Source organism: Rhodnius prolixus, unplaced genomic scaffold (assembly GCF_049639745.1).
Source record: "Rhodnius prolixus isolate KJV_2025 unplaced genomic scaffold, Rpr scaffold_4, whole genome shotgun sequence".
Lineage (NCBI taxonomy): Eukaryota > Metazoa > Arthropoda > Insecta > Hemiptera > Reduviidae > Rhodnius > Rhodnius prolixus.
In genome coordinates this window covers 39,855,512-39,876,097 of record NW_027411614.1, presented here as the reverse complement: position 1 = coordinate 39,876,097, position 20,586 = coordinate 39,855,512, and the positions used below count along the sequence as shown (strand labels likewise).

At 30.4% G+C, this 20,586-nt stretch overlaps 1 protein-coding gene across 11 annotated transcripts in view; it reads right to left on the bottom strand.

The window, feature by feature from the left end:
• Window positions 1-2,064: 2,064 nt before the first annotated feature.
• LOC141455861 (alpha-tocopherol transfer protein-like) overlaps window positions 2,065-20,586 on the bottom strand; it is a 39,933-nt gene continuing 21,411 nt past the window's right edge. For all 11 annotated transcript variants that reach the window (XM_074131309.1, XM_074131308.1, XM_074131307.1 and 8 more), the window contains 7 exons: window positions 19,230-19,390; window positions 11,537-11,631; window positions 8,774-8,924; window positions 5,894-6,087; window positions 4,224-4,334; window positions 2,461-2,605; window positions 2,065-2,274 (listed from right to left, as the gene is read on the bottom strand). In XM_074131309.1, the coding sequence (XP_073987410.1) occupies window positions 2,219-2,274; window positions 2,461-2,605; window positions 4,224-4,334; window positions 5,894-6,087; window positions 8,774-8,924; window positions 11,537-11,631; window positions 19,230-19,389 (912 nt within the window). In that variant the 5' untranslated portion in view covers window position 19,390 and the 3' untranslated portion in view covers window positions 2,065-2,218. The remainder of the gene's footprint in view (window positions 2,275-2,460; window positions 2,606-4,223; window positions 4,335-5,893; window positions 6,088-8,773; window positions 8,925-11,536; window positions 11,632-19,229; window positions 19,391-20,586) is intronic.

Here is a 20,586-nt window from a genome sequence, read left to right as displayed (position 1 = left end):
ATTAAAATTATTTTGGTGATTTTTTACTTCTGTTTTAGTAGAATCCTTTCTCTTCTTTCTTTAATTATATCAAGTTCAAGATAAACATGTGATTTCAGTAAATATTTTAAAGTAACAAACTATAAGAATAATAGCATTTATTCTATTAGTTAAAGACATATACATATGTGCATTTCTTTTATTGTTTATTGTAAGCCCGAGGTAGTAACTTTTATTTTGTTTTATCTCTGATTTATTTTTTTGTTCTCTTATTATAATTTATTAAAGTTATTATAATTTTATTTTTATTTATTTTGTCTCCGTTGCCTATTTATTAATCTATTTGTATTGTATTCTAACTTGAGTTATAGTCTATTTATAGTAGTTATATGTTGTTTTATTATAATAACATGAAGTAACATCAGATATATTGTTTTCACGTCAACTTCCAGCAGACGGACTAGTTAGTTCCATGCTGTACATTACTTGTTTGATGTTTCATGAATAAACTTTTTCTGTATTTTTAAATAAAGTGTAATGGACTTCTCCAAGGTTTGTTAAAAAGAACCATTTTCATTACTTGAGATATTCTGAAGTAAAAATAAAAACCTTTTCCTAAAGATAACTATTAGACCAAGGGAATTAATGAGACTTTATACATACTTGATTAACCTGAGATATACTGGGTACATTACAGGGAGACGAGTTCAAATTCATTAATTACAAATTGAATTATTATTTATATTTACATTTTAACCAAATTCATATAGTAGCATCATCTTACCAAGTTGGCACATTAGGAAGAGAAATCTAAAGTACTCGTATATGTGTCCAATTGTACCAGTCCAATGCTGTTATCCTTGATGGTAAGTCATCTTCAAGCGACAGTCGTAAAGACTCTTTCATCGAGAATACATTATAAATATTTCATCAAATTGCTGATATCTATAAGAATTACACTTAATTTTAGTAAAGCAGTATAATTTAAACACTCTTTACCTTAAGTAACCAAATTATATGACATTTTAAAACTTTGGACGCGCGCCTAACTTTTGTTTTATTGGAAACAAACTCTCATAGCGAGATGTTCAGTTAGTCTTTTGCAGATTCAAAGCGTCTGGAATGCAATCGAGGGCATTGAAGTGTACAGTCCCTCCTCTTATAGAAGTGCCTTACATTCTTAAGAACCGTCATTTTATCGGATAACCTGATATAACTGCACACCTGAAATATAAGGATGAATTGGATAGAACTGACGTTAATTATAATTTTTAATCTAAATGAACATAATAATAATCACATTGACCGACAACTACATATAACCAATATCGTGAGACAGAAATCAACAGTGCATCAGTACTGATATGTCTGTGAAAGTATAGTATGTTACAAACCAACTCAGCTAATTAACTGCTACTGCAAGCAACTATTAAGTTAGCGTAATTAGGATTGCTACCATGTTGAATATACAGAACAATTTAACTGCGTCGAAAAATTCAGTTCAGCTTAGTTCACAAGTTTGTAACGCAATAAAGCGTTTGCTGTTCGTTTAGCCCAATCTACCTCATTCTACGAGTACATACCATACGTTATTTCGCTTAGAAAGTACAAGGTTCTGAAGAAGACAGATGTGGCAACACCTAAAAAAATATGACAGAAATTATATATATAAAAAAACAAACAAACATACTAAAAGTTTTGTTCATTAATTTTCTTCTAAGAATGGCCAAAATGCTACCTGCAGTTGAACCTAATTCAGCATATTGCCCTAAAATAAGTTTTACTACAAAATTAACAGGAATTGTCAATTTGTGACAGTTTTGTTAAAGCTAATGTATTAATTCTAATGAATAAATAAATAAATAGAGATTAGCGTCCTTTACAAATGTTGTGATTAAATAACTATAGTACATTTTCAAAATTATTAACAGAACTAATGAATGAATACAAAAGGTAAAAAAAAAATATCCTACACTCATTTTTTTTAAAAATATCTTTAATAAACAAAAGGAAGATGTCTTTATTATTGATACATAAAACTAAATTGCCTAAACTAATGATCTACAAATAATTTAAATACGTGAGTTCAATAGAAGATGATGGAAATGTTTATTTACTTTTGTTTTGTTTAAAAGAACTCTTAGGGTTTTTTTTTGTTTGTTTAATACAAATATGTATAATTACACTTCATAAATATCACATTTCATAATAAAAAATTATAAAACGCGCTTTGCCACAATCATGTTTCTTGAATTTCAATACCCTGGGGAGCAACATATCCAAGTTCACACATAGCTGAAATATAAATAATAAAAATCAATTAAATTTCCTATATAACTCAATATACGTAAATTTATTATGAAATGGTCTGAGCTTCTAAATGAAGGAAAATATTATTTTGCGATAAATAGAATTGTCCTCTTACAATTCTGAGACACAAATAACTTGTTTAGTAAGAAATTAAAATTAAAACTGTGCTACCTTTAACCACTCGTGGATCATTGGATAAACTGCTAAACCATTCTGCATATCCATAATCTGGACGAATTCCATCGTATACAACGGGCAAATATTTAGGTTCGATATGTTTATGTAATGATTTCATGTCATGACCATGGAAAAACAGCTGAAATCAAGTATAGTTATTAGATAATTTAATTAATCAATATTTACAAACAATAATAACATTTCAGTCACCATTTAAGTAAAGTTAATCTCTTACAACCTTTAGAAAATTAAAATTAAATTAAAGAAATGATTAAAGCCAGTGTTCTCAACTGCCAATCGAAGAACTGGTGGTGCCAGACCGCGAAAGCCAACCAAAAACAAACTGAAAACATTGAAATGGAAGAAATGAACAAGACGTTCAGAACGAAAACAATCTACCTTTCAGATTTAAATTTTACATAACTTATCTCGTTCGTGACTGAATAATTTCGTCTCTTTATAGTCAGACTTTTTTTTTAATTTTTGGTATAACACAGAAATTGCAGAGACACGTTTAGATGAGATATCTGGGATGCCAGTTATCTTCATTCGGCTCTTTAGAAGACGTTGGGTAGGTTTCATGTCTGGAACGTGATTATATAGCGACAGGAGTAATCCAACACTGCATTTCTTTATAGTCAATGTGTTTTCATCCCTCTAGTGAAAAGTGGACAAACCCTTTCTGCAGGGCTTTTGGCGTCTCCATGGGCATTCTATCCTACAACTCTCCTATAGTACATCTTGGTACTTAACATTTTATAAATTATACTTTATTGTTAATTGGAAACTACATTACATCCACATAAATGTATAAATATACATTAAGTGATGTTTTAGAGAAGGATTAGCCGAGGTGGCTAACGAATACTGGATTCCAACGCAGAGATCACGGGTTCGAATTCTACGAGCCCTTAAATTTTCTCTTACTAGGAGCTTCTTATATAGCTAACTGAACGGAGATGGACAGTGTTGCTGTAACGAGATAACACTGTTCGGAAGCCGGAAGTTCACGGATAAAAGCTCCGGGCGCCAATAATCTCACGCCTTAACACATATAAAATATATTGACGAGCCTTAGATGCCAACAAAAAAAAAGTTTATGTTTTAAATATAAGTTTCTAGTTCAAGGTAACAAGTACAAGGTTGCTATTGTCAGCAATTAGAGATGGTTATGTAACATAGTTGACAATAAAGGTGCCACATCATCAAATTACTACGGTTTCCAAGGCAATAAAACCTCTCTTATTCTTCTTCTTTTTTAGAGTGACCTCGTTCTTTCACTTTGGCTTTCTTACATCTGTTGTCAACAGCGATGCAGTAACCTTAATATATAATATATATCTATTTTTTTATATTATTTCTTTTTAACATTTTCATTTTTGTTACAGAAAAAAAAACTCTAAAGAAGCTGAGTTTATATCAAGAAAAGTGTACATGAAAAGACAAAAATATCTTATATACTCATATAATCTCACTTTTAGATTTAAAATGATTACTATAGTACTTCATTTCAAATATTTTCACTCAATTATCGGATTATAATCAAAGTTTAGGCCACTTTTTTCAATTTTAATACAAAAAATTCAAAACTTTTGTATTTTTTTTAAAGATCAAGGTAAAATTTTATTACATAACTTTCAGATTATGAAACAGGCAGATCTAAATTGTATTTAGAAACATAATTTTATCGCGATCTTAGCAAACGAAACATTTACATCTAGTTACATCTAGAAAAAATGAAATTATTTTTAAATTACCATTTCCTTATAACGATTCCCAATTAACGGCTTAAACATGGTGAATATCTTCTCAAATACCCAGGATTCATGAACAACATGAATGGCTGAAATCTTCATTGGAAAACTTGTCTGAAATTAAAAATAAAAAATTATAGCAAACATTCATAATATTACTCATGTATTTATGAAGATCAGTAATAAAATAGAGGTAGATTTCTTTCATTCTATCTCATACCTATTTCTTCACCTTAAGACGTATCACCTTAAGTGTCTTAAGATTCGCCCTACTTTATCGTGTACGCTGGAGTTCCGTAACGAAGTATTTTGGGACCTATTTTACATACATTACACTGCTGATCTCCCTTCGCATCTTACAATAACATCCCCCTTTGCTAATGACAATACTGCTAACTCTCTTCCTGTCCTGAATCTACATCTAGAACCTTCCAGGATATGAGTCCTTGATAGAAACATAGTGCGCAAAATAAAAGGTAAAAGTAAATAAACAGAAATTTATTTTAAGTTCAACACTGCTCCTGTCCTGGTGTTAAATTAAATTTAAATACGTTGCTTTGTATTTCTAAAATCAAAAACAACCTACTTGGAATCCTCACACATCAGACTGAAAAGAATGGAAACTAACAGATGAATCGCATGCCATCAAGACCAGTGAGCAAATGATCTACACTTATATTACCAAACTTTACAGCGACCTATTTAGGACTACGGACAAGAAATGACGAGCTTTAGTGAAACATTCAAATCATTACCAAATTTCACGCCTTACTAATAATAGCTCTACGAAAAATATTGTATATTTTTTTAAAGATCAAGGTAAAATTTTATTACGTCGCCAATAAAAACAATTTGTACTATGACTTATTCAACAACTTCGAATCCGATCTGATTCAATTCTGTTATCAAACATTCCACAAATCTTTTTCTTATCAACAGAATTTTCAAGTACAACAACTTTCAAGCCTAATCTTATCCAAAACTCGTCTTAGATGACTGAAGCACCAAGGGTCTCGTAATCATCTGTCCAATCCTAATGCCATTAAGTGACGTTGCTATGCATCAACTTCATTCATGTCATTTTAGTCTAGTATTGCATTTGCTTGTCAATTTTACAGTTGCAAATAAATAAATATAAATAAATGAACGATTAAAACATAAATACATTTGCCACTTAATCATCTTATTTTGTAACTACAGCAATATATTTTGTAACAATTGCTGATGCAATACAGCGGATAGTCATGAATAATTGACACAGTCATTGTCGTGAAATTTCATTAACCGCTAGTTATTATATGCAATCAACATAAATAAGGTCTCTGATGTATATTTAATATTTAAGATGCTTAAACAACTGCGGTTGGTTCATTGGCGCCCCGAGCTATAGACAGTGTATTGCCGGCTACCGAACAAAAAGATATTTTACTATCAATTTTTCTTATATACAATTAAATTAAATTAATTTAATAAAATAAGGGGCATCGAACCCAGTACCACAATACTTCTAAGAGTAGCACGCCTCGCCTCTGACCGTTCGGCTACCACTTTATTACGTTATTCTTCTATTCAGGAATATATTGGCAACGATGGTAGAAAAACAGAATCATAATTCTGAAGAAAAATTGGTCAAATACCAATTAATAACAAAATCAAAACACGTGTTTACTTACGGCCATAATTTCCAAAACTTTTGAAACCACCGAGGGTGTTATATACCAGGCATGATTCATGGTTAGTCCATGCATATCAAATATGGCTACACCTCCAAGAATCTGTGCTCTAGGCTCCAGCATTCCAGCTTCAAGCGTAGCGACGGTTGCTTTAAACAAGTCATCGATTGGAGTTTCGCTGGGATTCCATTTACCTGAAATAGAACGAAACTGTTACTTTCATTTCACTTCTGCAAGCCATCGATAAATTATACAAGAGTTTTTTTTAACAGTTTTATCTAACTTAAAACAAAAATTCTTCTGTAAATGATCTTTTATGAAAAGCAAATGTTCAACTGTCACTGGTTGTCAATGATTTGTAACAAAAATAGTCTACTAAATATTATAAGATCTATCATTAATTACCTATACGGAATAAGAATTAAATATGAATTTCGTGGTATCTACAGAGTATATTTTATTTGCTTGGGAAATAATCATCTCACGACAAACGATATCAGTTGGTAGTTACGACAGTATGTGTGATGAGGTTTCTTGACAATTTGTATGTATTCTTTTAAAGTTAGGTATAAAGTTAGAAATGATGAATCTGGTCTCCTCCGTATCCCATTATTAATATCATGTGGAGACATGTCCACATAAAATCCACGACATGCACGTAATGTTTTCCGTTTTGTATATGATTGAATATAGGGATCTTTCTGTAAGATATGTAGGATCTATATCAATTTCCTGGTAGTGAACATGAGTACAGAGAATGATGTTGCGCAGTACATTTCAGCACACGGTCTTCACAGCACCGCTAAGAAGGCGGTTAAAGCCCATTAATATTATAATTGTTTTTTGTTTGCTTTAGCATTCGCAAAAAATTTGCTTCAAAAATGGCTACAACTTTTTCTTTAAACTTCTATTATAATATATGTCTAGCCACTTTTATTTGGAAATGTATTATCAAGGAAAACAGAATGATAAAACAAAGTTACGCCTGAATACCAATAATAAATACATAATTTAAATGATTATAAAAAAGAAGACAAACAAAAAGTGAAACGAAATGCACACTATACTTTCTCTTTTTGCATAACTTTTTTTTTTTTTTAAATGTACGAAATTTTACTAAATGTTAAATTCGCATAATTCCCCACGCTCTATTTATTAGTGGTTCGCCACTTACACTATCAAATATTATTATTATTTGTTTAAGCCCTACTTTGTGCCTTCGGCCAACCCAACACTAAAAAACACATGAGCCGAACAAATATGTACAACAATCCGAGCAAATCTTCTTGCAATTGAATTGATCAAACCGCTATTAGATTGTCTTTACTTCTTACTTTATTTTTATACCATTGAATATAAAAAATAATATAAACCATTATAGATGGGATGGTTGTTGATATAGTGCTTGGATCGATAAGTTATAGCATGGATTTCATGAAGCATGGTAAGTAGGAGATCCCCAGTTCGAATCCCGCGTATAGCTACTTTTTATTTGACAGGAAAAAATTGTTTATAGCGAACAATTAACTTCAGTTCCTCTCCACGACCCCTAACTAGGTATTTCTACAAAAAAAACTACACCTGAAAAATAGGCGATCGCTTTACTAGATTAAGAAAGGGTCCCATAATCGACAAACGGTTAGACTTTAGGAGAATAATTTTAGAATTGTTAAAAATATTACATAACAGTGTTTGGAGGACTCAAGCAGATAAGTTGTCTTCCAATTATGTTAGCTTGCAGATTGTCGCGGCAACTGAACACGTTACACTAATAAAACTACTTTCACTAAAGTTAGTTTAGGTGGCGTAAGTATGAGTTGCAAGATAGCAAAATATATAAGAATAAAACATGCACAATCATAAACTGACTGATTAGAGATGACTCCCCATTTAGAATCATTTCCTCTGTCATATTACAAAACGTTATCAGTCACTTCTGTTATTATAAAATTGTACTAATACTTCTTTTAATATTATTAACTATTATTCTAAAATAGATTACATACTACAATATTTGTATTTATTTGTTCCTTTAAGTAAACAGAATTTCCGAAAAGGTTCATGAACCTAAACTTCGCCAACTAGAATTTCCATTGTACTAGATGAATTTCTTACTTAAAAAGATATTCTAAATAACCGCTAAATTGAAATACTGATTGCTTACTGGTAAATCTAAAACTTTAATTCTATCTTTTCGTGGGTAAATATATTTTAAGCGGGTTACGAGAAGAGTAACTTTGGTTTCCCCAGTGCAATTTCAAAGGATTTTTAACCTTTTACCATAAAATATTATTACAATTAATATTAGCAATACCTTAAAATCATTGTTTTAGTGTAGTATCAAGTTAGAAGGTTGACAATTACGTAAAGAGAAAGTTTTGCCAGTATAAAATCGAACGAGGGTTCATACTAGGTATTGTTATGTTTCGTAACTATTGTAACGCATTTTAACACTCTTTAACGATTAGTCTTAAATATGAATCTAAACTTTAACTGAAGAGTGGATGAAGATCTGTTTTAAGATTGATTAATTAAATATACTCAATCTCTGTAAATCTTCAGATTTAGAAATAATTGCGAGTAATTGCTTCCTGAAAAGAATTAACTACTCGAATAATGATCAGAGTAGAAAACTCTCTTTCTTCAGTGAAAGAAGGTCATATTGCTGTTGAACTTGTTTTAAAACTTCATTTTCTTTTAAAAGTAAGTTAGGTTACTTAGTTAAATAGTTCACTATGGTAAGAATTTGAATATTACACAGAGATAACTAATCTCTATTGAAACCGCCGGGACCAGTTTCAACTCTTATCCAGCAAATCAATAGCTCAAGTTGCAATACAATATTATTCAAACTTGTTTTCTTAATAGATAATTACTTACCGATCTTATAGATCATGATTCGGCGACCATTCTGTTCTCTATAAGGTAGAACACTCAATATATCTTGATCTCCAATATGGTGTAAATCCATTGGATTAACATTTTCATAGAAGTTATAATTTTCTTCTCTAAATCTACAGTAGTTCTGCATCTGTAAACAAGTTAAATACAGTTCATTAACTGCTCAATTTAAAAGTGTGTGCTCTAATTAACAACTTTGTTGTTAATGTTGCTTACTTCTATGTACATTAAGTAGAAAATACAATTACATATAACACATTTGTGTTTGTAAGTCTTCAATTGTACAAGAAATAATAATTTCGTGTATTATTCCATGTTAGAATTAAATCGTGCATAAAAAAGTACATCAGTAGAAGTAAAATTTTACTGTTGCAGATAGGAAAAAAAAAAAATCATTACGACAAGGAAAGCAAAGAGGATGTTGACCTTTCCGTTGAAATGTAATTTCCATTTCTATGAAATACATCTTCCTAGATATCAATGGCGTGAATAATAAAAATGACCATCCTCTAACTGAATTGCCATGGGTTTAAATATCAATACTTAAAGGTATGATGCGCAAAATAATATATTAATAGATTCCACAGAGTGCTTCAACGCGTATTATGCCTTCAAAATATGCGTTTTCGGTAGAAAATCCTTTTGGAAGATTTGCCACGATTGCAATGTTCCTTTTTATTAGAATTAAGAAAAAATAGAAAAAAAGGGATATAAGATATCATCTCACAATATACTACATCATACCGGTCCCAATTATTTATGTAGCAATATATAACAATATTAATAATAATTATATAATAACAACATTCATAAGCAGCACTAAGAAATACATTTAGCTACTGAAACATCAAAACGTTTGGTTTATTTATGTAGAACACCAACGGTAGTAAGTAGTTAGCTTTGTTAAGGCCCGCCTCAGCGTGAAGAAAATATTTTTGAACTGGCAGGACATATGCAATACATCATGTAATTAGACTAGACAATCTGTTATCTAATTCGCGATATTGTAACACAAAATACGACATATTTTATTACAGAATTCCTATTCCGGTCATTTATCATACATATGCATTAAATATAAATGCAATCATTTTTTTTTTTTTTAATAATTATTTGAAGTATATTTTCCGTCAACCAACTGTCAAAGCTCTAGAAAAGGCGCTTACTTTTATTCACTTACCTCATATTCTCTACTTATTTATATTTCTGTGAGTTATCTACCAACAGAAAGAAAGGAAACCTAAGGAAGATTTAATAGTATTAATCGTTAAACCGTTATAAGAGATGTGATAAGTGAAGAGGTCATAAATATATTCAATATTTCTACTATTTGTTTTCTTTTATGCCACACATTCCACTGGGCGCCTTAAAAGATGTTTACGAATAGCTACTTGGTTTAACGAATTTACAGGCAAATTTTGGCTCATCATATCCACAAAATCAATCATACTCATACATTGTACACTTTACAAACGCTTACATTGTACTGACAATTACATTTAAAAGATCCTGTAATACTTTTCGGCTCGTACATCCACTTCATAATCTCACCTTACATTTATCTAGTGAAATTAGTTTAAACGGGTTTAGAAACATCACTCATTCTTTTAAAAAGCTAAAAGTCACTTCTTCCAATAAATCAATAAGTCTGGCTGAAAGATTTTCGACAGGATATTCTTGCCAGATGTATAAATCAAACAATAAAGTTGTTATTCCTAATTAATTTTGTATTATTAATTCTCTTCAACCCTTTCTACCACCATACTTATAGATTCTACTACTATACTAACAGAAGCACCACTGCAATTCTTCGTTCATGTAAGTTCTTTATCGGCCAAAAACATTTCACATTTCAATATCAATTTTATCAAAACTAAAATCAATTAATGATTAACAAGCAGAAGAATAAATGTGAAAATAAAATCAGAAATTTGGCGAAAGAAATAATAATAATAAAAAAGGCAGTGCCAGGGAGAGAAAGTAAATAAAAAAATCAAAACTCTTAGAAAGTTGTAATTTTTGACCACAAAATGTCCCAGTTATAATTAAGATGCCAGTTATTACTCAACTCAAATTCCCCGTATCACTAGATCTAGAAAAAAAGGTGTTAATTTCTACTTTTACACGTTGAAATGTAGGGCTTTTATTTTATTATATTTTTTTTTTGCCACAGCCAATTAGGCTCTGTGGGCTGGCTAATCAATTCTTCAAGGATATTTACAACCCCGCGGGTAGTCCAACTGACAATATAAACAGTCTCAGATTGACACTTTTCACAAACTATAATAGGTTGTACAAGATAAAACTAACGATACTTAAAAAAGTAGTAAAACACCTCATATGAGACTAAAAAAAAAGTATGAATCACGATTCTTAATTTTTTTTAAACAAAATAACAAGTTTTTTTTTTTTTTAAATGTTTCCAAAATTATTACAAAATGATCACTCTTTATTTAAAGTGCAAAATAAAAACATAGTAAAGATTTTTCAAAATCTTAAATAATCATCTTTCACTGTTTATAAATACAGAGGTTTAAAACTTCAAAAAATAATTCGCTTAACTAAAATTGGAAAGTACAAATTACACAAAAAATAATAAAATTTATCTTAGATCTAGTATGGTCGATTGATATGAATTAATACCTCAAGGAAACAGACAAAAAGTTAAAAAAATCTACGCAAATATGAGTTTGCGAGTATACATAGACAAATTTAATGATAAATATTTTGTTTTCTACTTACTAATCTATAAGTTGGCTCTAGTTTGAAATTTCTAGCTCTGAGGAACCTTATTAAATATTCATCATCCATTTTTATCGGTGTGATATCTCCTCTTTCTGAAAACAAGGAAGCAAATAATTAAAATATCATTTATGATAAGTACTGTAAACCATTTTTCACATCCTACCATAGTTACTGAGTTATTTTTAATTTAACAGGATAAAAAATCTCCTGAATTTTTAAGGCTAATTGATAGGACAGTTGCAAACAATTGAAAAATGAAGAATATTGCAAGTTTTATACAAGCAAAAGAAAGAATTTACTCGATCAGTGGTAGTACTCAAGACTCGGAACTCTGAAAGTCGAAAGTATCATCAGGAGATCCACCCCGGCTTCCAAAAGATGTCAAGAGTTAGAAAGAAAATGTGTACAATACACATGAAAATAAACAAATATGTTGGTTTCCTTTTTGTAAAATAAAATAAATTAAAGCTGACTAATCGATATGTTATTAACCTGAACCTGCGTTAACCATTCTCTCTCTAAAAAAAAAAAGTGTTTTCCTGAGAGAACAGCACACAGCGATTCAATTTCTGAGCAACAGCAATATTTGCAAATTGCATTAATCTTAAGAAGTTTTTAAAAATTATTGATGAATTCAAAAACGAATGAACAGAGCAGAACAGTGCATGGAAAACCTAACATTTGGTTATCTTTTGGTAGTTTATTAATTACGATCCATTGTCAGGAAAATAAGGTGCCGTCGGTGATCTTGAAAAAAACGAAATGGAAAAAACCGAAACAAAAGGAATCCTTACTTTCTTCTTCTTCTTATTATTATTAATTAACCTAAATTTAAATAATCTCTAGAAAAACGGCATTAAAAATATATTAATATTTCACTTTTGACCATCGAATTATCCCCATATACTCGTATTTAGGTTTCACCGACTCGAAAATTTTATAACTAATTGAATTTATTTGTTAACTGTGTATTTGTATTTAATAAATAATTATTGTTAAGTGAATTTTCTAGTCAATATAGATAAGAATTTATTTTTGCAATTAAAGATACACATAGAAATGTAATTGAAGGTAAATATAAATTTAAAAAAAAAAGTACACAAATTTGTCACTATACCAAGGTGAATTGTTACCAAACATACACACTCCGTCAATTATTCTAGGTACGCTTCCAAAAATATTGTTAGTTCTAACAATGAACTAAGTAAATATCCAAATCGGGGACAATCAGTGTCATTGTCCTCAGAGCGACATATTATTATTATTAATTACCAATATCATTATTTACAAAAATGAAGGTCAAATGATTAATTCCAAAAATTATACATAGAAACTTTTTAAGGTGACTAAGGCTTAAACTAAACAATTTTTTACATCATGAGTACTTTATCTTGTAGATATATTTATATTTGAATAGAGATGAAGAGAGATTGTTTGAGATTCGCTAGAGGTGAACATACTTGATTACCACGCGAAAATTCCGTATACAGACCCAACTACCGACCCTTTCATTTTCTCTTCCTAAAGGCTTCACACAGCTCAGTATCCACAATGTCTGTAACGAGAGAACACTGTACAAAGACCGACAGTGCACTGTAAAAAGCTTCAAGCTACAAGTTAGAGGTAATAAATAATATACGTTTTTTTTAAGGACTACGATGATGGTGCGATTGTGGCTTTAATTCAGCGCAGTTGAAACTATAGTTTTAATTTTCAAAATCCAATACAAATGCCTCTATGTCTTCTCAAACAAGCACTTAACTTGAAACAATATTAGGGACAAGTGAGAAATGCGGTTAGCGAACCGCTAAAGGACGGTCTAACACCCCACGCTGCGTACACACAACCAAGAGAAACATTGTAAAAAGGTAATCCAATCAATAACCAATAACAAAAATGCCAAGGCAAGCTTGACTTTCCGGCAGAAAGTTTTTAAGTGCGGGTCTAAACTTCTGAATGCTGCTACTACATTACATTAATTAAACCACTACAATAAGTTAGATCCAACTTGCACAATTTATACTAATATCCTGAAATAGCAAACATGCAACTTTTTGATGAGATCAATCATCGCAATAACTTCCCACTTTGCACAAACACTTCTAGTAACATTGAACTTTTGATAAAACACTGAAATGAAAATATGTGTACTTAGCCTCCGTGTAAATCATCAATAATAACAAAACGACCTCTTTATAACCTCTAAATGACGCTGTTGAAGAAGCTGACACAAGGTCTTCAACAAAGATTGTTTCATCATTCAGTAAATTGCTGAATGAGAACAAGATGGGCCTTGAGAATGTTAATTTAACTCATTCAAATTATTTTCCCATAAATATTCAAATTATTACAGAGTAAATTATCTTTAAAAAGTACTAATACAATAAATAAATAAATACAAGTTTGAAATATATTTAAGCTTCATATATTAAGTTTGTCTTTAAGCTTTGAAGCTTTAGATATGAAATAACTTGATGAGACCTTGCCCGGAGCGTGTAAAAATTATTAATAATGTAATAAAATTATGAAATAACGGTTGCATTTACCTACCACAATTTTACCAATTCCTCCAATCTTGAAACATATTATGAAATAATTTTTTCGACACTTATTCCTTTAATATATATATATAATTACCACTTTAACTATATAAATCCGAAATGTTTCAGAGGGAAGGATCATTGAAGGCTGTTTCATACAAAATCGAGAGGAGGATACTCAGACCCTAAAATTGTTAATATCCAATTTTTTATGTTATATTTTTTATTTAAATTTTAATCACCATTGCCTCACTTTATAATAATAATAAAAAAGTATTCATTTTTAAATTTAGACAAACATAAGCTTGTTTGCAATAACTCTAATTATTGGAATTATTCTTTTTAAATATCTTGTCCTTGGTCTGAATTTGTGAATATACTTTAATAAATTGCATTTTATTTTGCGTAATTTTACGTAATTAAATATTACTTTTTACAAGTGTCACGGCATCTATGCAATTTCATCATGTATTCTGAGAGCGTTTATATTAGTGGCCCTTAACGCTGAAATAAAACAACCTCGGTAGATATATTTGCACTAGAAACTCTTGCTTTTTAATCTTTTGAAAAAAAAAAAACTAAGCTAATAACTGAACATCTCATTAAAATCAAAATTTCCTGAAAAAACTGTTTAAACCACGGCGTTAGACAGAACTAACCTAAGATCATTATATAGATAAAAGAAAAAGCTATTAGGTGTAATCAATCATTAACGCGAACTGATACATTCATCTCACCAGATTACTGGTTAGACAGATATCTGATACAAATAAATGATGTTTAGAATCGTGCATCATCAGTGAAAACATCAGCACTCTGATGAAAAGCTCAACTTCAACCTCTTCTTGTGAATTCCAATTTAAATAAGGTTTCCTAGGGAACTGACTTCCAACAAAAGTAACAACTATAATGATGCACAAAAATGCACAGTTTTTAACTTTTCTGACTGCCTATCCTTTACTATAATTTAATAAGTATGAAATAATCTTCAAAGGGTTCCCAAACAGAACAAGTAAATTTTGAATTTTTGTAAAATTGATAAACTTAATTTTTTAATTTATATATATTTATTAATACTAAAATCTGTAATTACTTAATAATCGAATGTTATAAATAATTTGCTAATAAGTTAGAAAGGACATTTATTTAACATTAAGAAAATAACTTCCTAACTGAATAGAATAAAATTTATTATTTTTCTGAAACTTATTCATCATTGGCACTTTGTTTAGACACATTAGAGTTAAATCATAGTGAAAAATGGATTTAAGATGTTCCGCTAAAACAAAATAAATGATAAACCTTACTTGGTGAACAAGTAGAATGTTAATTTATCATTTGTCAATTATGAGGATTAAACTTCAGTTTTTGAGCGATTTAACATTTTGAATCGAATAAAGAATTTAAAATACTATCCAAAATTTACTGACAAGTTTAGCAAGAGCTGCAACTTAGAAAAGAACGTGTTGCATTTTTAGAAATGCATCCAAATAATGTCGAATGAAAAGTAGTAAACGTTTACAGTACTGTAGTCAATTGCATTATTATGTAAAGCATGCAATTTAATATTAGTCAATTTGAATTTCGAAATAGATTATTACCCTCATTTTTTTTTAACCCTTTTTATTTTTTTAATAAATTTAATTCCTCGAAATGTTCACTTTTTAAAAAAATATTATTCAAAGTCTTGTTGGGTGATTAAATGCTTTAGAACTTGCGCCACAAGACTGTTTCATTGATTCTAGGCTAACCTTTAAAAGAGAAATGCCTTTAAATATTAAGAATTCCGTATAAGCTATTATCTTACCAATAAATGTATAAAAAAAGTGCATGCAAAAAGAAATCCAATGCGGCATAAACGATCTATTCAGTTCTTCTTGATTATGGGTGTGTCCAATAAATGCACGAGCGTCTCTGAAGTGTAATATGCAATTAATTACCTAAAGCTCGCCAAATCCAAAAGAGGTTGCTAACCTTACGTTTGAGAGGTGGCAGTATAAGTTTTTCGTGAGGTTTGGCTGGGATGACTGTAGGGACGTAGTAGTCACAACCCCAAAAATTTGGTATTAAATTAATACATGACACTTTAGTAATTAGATCAGGTTCAGGTGACAGCTTTTATAAATAAACGAGATTGTTTTTCACAGTTAATTGTACCCTAGATGTGCCTAAATGAAGAACATATACTTTAAAATTATACTATTCAGTTGAGCAACAAATTGTACTGCGAACAAAAACCATTTTGTATTTTTGACATAATAATCGCTCTTAAATATTTGATTAACCATTTTGTCTAAAAAAAAATCTAAAACAAAAAGCAAGTTGTAAGCCTTCTCAGTGCACTATCGGCCCTGGAGAGTGACCTCTCATGACAGACCAGCACCGCATTAAGAAACTGCAAGCATCCTACGCTACCCCCCAAAACTAAAGCTAATCTTTTCTCAGCGTACTGAAATAATTTTTCCTAGAGAGAAAAATTTTGGAAATGGCCAATGTATTATTACTATGAAGTACTAAAATTATTGCTACTGATTATCAAATCTGGTTATAAATGCATAATTGGGTTGTTATAACTGTAAGAGTACTGGAGGAGATAGTAGAGAGACTTTACGGTACACGCAGAAGGTTAACCAGTGTTCTGGTTGGGCCGTGACCCCATTCACATTGTTTGCAGTTTACCAGATTACTATGTTGCGATATTGTTTAGCAGAATGAACTTATTTAAGTTGTAATAAGAACGAATACTTAAAAAGGCTATGAAATATTTTTACCATTTTTTCTTAATGAGATAATTAACTCAAAGTAGAAGGTACCTAGAAGTATTTTACGACATGTTTAACTACAGAAACAAATAGCTGAGAAATTCTAGCTATGTATGTAGCCAGTACTTCGATAAAAAAGTCTTAAGGTTTTCAGTGAGTAGTTCATCACAAAAACCTTCAAACACAGGCATATTGTTTAGCATTCCCTGGGAAGAGAAATTAGAACGAATTCATTTTTGCACTGTTGCTAGAAACCAACGTCGAAGACGATCGGCGACATTGTGCACTCAAAAGCTGTGGTGACGAGACTAGTTAGCGTCCCTCCTATGATCAAATGCAATAGGCTAGGAAAAATAGGCTAAATGCATGTAAGTTCCAACGTCTGGTCAAATCTTTCTGAGTAAAATTATTATTTTGATTAAAATAGCTAATGGCGGATTGGAAATTTTTTGGGTGAAGCTATTTCAGTCGCAAACGGCTACCGGATCAATTTTTTTTTTTTTTTTTTAAATTAATATCACTATTGAGCTAACCCTTCATCTTAGTCTTATTTAACATGAACTTCTTATCTTTCTGTAGTGAAGATTAAAGCCTTTTTAAAACAAGTTATTGGAACTAAAAAGTTGAAACAAACACGCCATGGTTAGTCTACCTACAATATCTAAAAAAAGGGGTTAGTCAGAAGGATTTTTTAAAAACATTTTGAGAATAAATTAGCACAGCCAATTTCAATTTAGCTGGCATGAATAGGAGATTGTGTTTCTCTGACCGCTTTAATAGAATTTTATAGACTAATGTCAAGGATTTTAATAATTTTGTATTACTGGGGCTCCCAATTTTCCAATGAGTACTACAGAAAAAGATGAGTAAGATTAAAAAAAAAGTAATTCTGTTTTCCCATCAAATTTACCGGTGAAATAATTGAACCAATCTCACAACATAATTTACATTTTTTAGATAAATTTAATTTAGTTAAATATTTTTTGGATTTCGTTACATAATAGAACGAAGAAAGTTCTAATTTTAGTAAATTAGATAAAACCGGAATATCTCCAAAAATGTTATATCAGAGGTAGCAAGGTTACAATTGGAAATAAGTTTTTAAGCTGGCGCAATAAAACCAGTTCAGATCCAATCTCATCTTCTCACAAGTCAGCATTTAATTCATTATAAGTTACATACTCAGAGATATACTCAGACAAATAAATAATCAATTAGGGAAGAAAGATTAACGTTAATCTATTAGAATATATACACTTTTCTATTATATATTTATTTTTAACCTTATATCTATTGCAACAAAATGATCTATAGAGTCTAGTAGACTAGTATCTAACTAGAAAAAGGTCGTTGGCCACTTAAGAATGATAGAAAACCTCATAAGGTAAGAGATAAATATAACTTTGTCTCCACAATTCCCATGGATATAAACAAGTTCTATTTATTCCTATTCCTATTTCTATTTTCTTTTGAAAATAATTCTGTGAGAGGCATTCATACGCCTTGTTATTACGATTTTACTGAAATTTAGAATGTTCCACAAAAATAAAAGAGTTGCCAAAGATGTCGATAATAACCCCCTTTTTTAGGTTTTGTAATAATTTTAATATTCAAGCAGTAGTGAGGCAAAGTTATTTCTAAGCGACGGATTTCTAACGATTTAACATTGGCGACTATACAAGAAAAAAAAAAAAAGAAAAAAAGGATACAACTTGCGAATCTAATGTGTTATTTTTTTAAAAAAATACTGCTCTCGTTTTAAACTAAAGCCGAAATCTCTAAAGTACCAAGTAGTACAATAATTATAGAAATAATGGAATTTTTTTATTTTCCGTCTGATTCTAACTCTGAAATTTGAATATCACTCGTTAAAAAAGCTCCGAAAAAAGGCTGCAAGAAATCAAAGATTTACAAGCCCGGTGTAGTGATCTCACAGGAGATAAGTCATGAGCGCGAGCAGGATGCTAAATTATATATATATTATATTATTTAAATAGAAATATATTTCCGACAACTGGCCTCCTTCGGGATCATCGTGGTAGTATCTTTGTGAAAAATATTAAGAATAGGTGATGCCTGTTGTATATAATTTAAATAAAAACATCTTAACCTACACTAATTTGAAGGAAACAGAAGAAGCACCTTAAGGGAAAATCGCAACAACTACAACAGAAGTTAAAATATTTCTTTCTTTAGGATTTTGACAGAAACTGTTTGGTCTAGACTTTGATGGACAGAAAGAGAAATAAAACTCTGTAAAGGACCCCCACATCAGGAAAGCCCACATGAGACGCACTTTAAGTTAAACTAGAAATTCTAATGAAAATCAATAACATTTCATTTCACTGCCACGGCTTAATCTAATGGAATATCGAATAGAATGCTTACGATAAATAAGTTCTCTGAGATCTTCTACCATTTGTGTCCTATTCTCGGGAGTTTCACCCAGTCTGACTCGAGCATATTCTGCCACATCGTCCGGTATGGTTTCCAAATCTAAAGCAGCTTCCACATCACCTACTTTATCTTCTATCACACACTCCGGCATCCTGAAAAAAAAAAACCAAAGTTATCATTATTGCTGATAAAATATCAAACAAATCTTCATAGATTTTAAGAGATTAAAATATTCTTTGACTTTTACATTGTGTCAAGGACTTATTGCTTCACTTATTATTTTCACTTCTTTTACTGACAGTTTTGTAATGAATAATTGGATATTTTTGGTCTTTTTTGTTTTAAATTAAAAAATAAAAATGATAATAATCATGTCCACAACCTGTAATTAAAATCAACTTTGTTTAAGAACGAAAATTGGTATTTATATTTTATTTTCTACAATTTATATCCTAATCATGTAGTACTTTAAAGATCGCGTTAATTAGAATGACATCTTTTTTTCACCTCAATTACACTCATTAAATGGAATTTTGTATCAAGGAGAGCAATTGTTTACTTTCAATTAGATCAGATCAACTATTTCCATTAATTAGTAATTACAATCATTAGATTTTATTAAGTACTTATTTAAAAAAAAGTCATTTTATATTGTACTAAATGATGGGTAGAGTAGGTGGTAGGAGAGGATGGAACGCGATCAATGGATCAAGTCAGTCTACTGCAACTGCCTTGGTTGCCCTAGTGTTCATAAAAACGAAAGCGTGTTTTAAGTATACAAGGTTCGGTATGAATAAGTGACATCTGCAGGTATTAATGTATTCTTAATAGAACAATATTAATGCTCAGCTGGAAGCATCGAGTTAATATGTTGAGGTACCAGCAGGTGTGTCAAGACCCCTATTGTATAGGAGTGGTATTCACGGCTACCGCACGATAATCACATGCTCTGTGTCATCAAATATTTTCATGAGAAGTGTACCTTTGGGTGTTTTTAAAGAATTCACTATTTGCCAAGATGAAAAAATAATTGACAAAGAACTTTTTTTTAAAAAAAAAACGAAATTAAAAATTCTCTCGTGAAGCATAAAAGTTGTGCTTATAGTAATAATTACAATGCCTATGAAAAAAAATAGTAGATATTTATAATAGATAGGAAACTAATGGTGTAAATCTCCATTCAATGGGATGTAAAAAGTTTTTTGGGAGATCACTTCAGCAAATAATAAATTCAAGACAGGAACTTAAAGAACAATAAGCCCACTTTCGGTTTACTTTAATAATGAATAGTGGTAAACAAGCATATAAACTTTAAGCAATAACCAGAGTGAAATATAACCTCATTGTT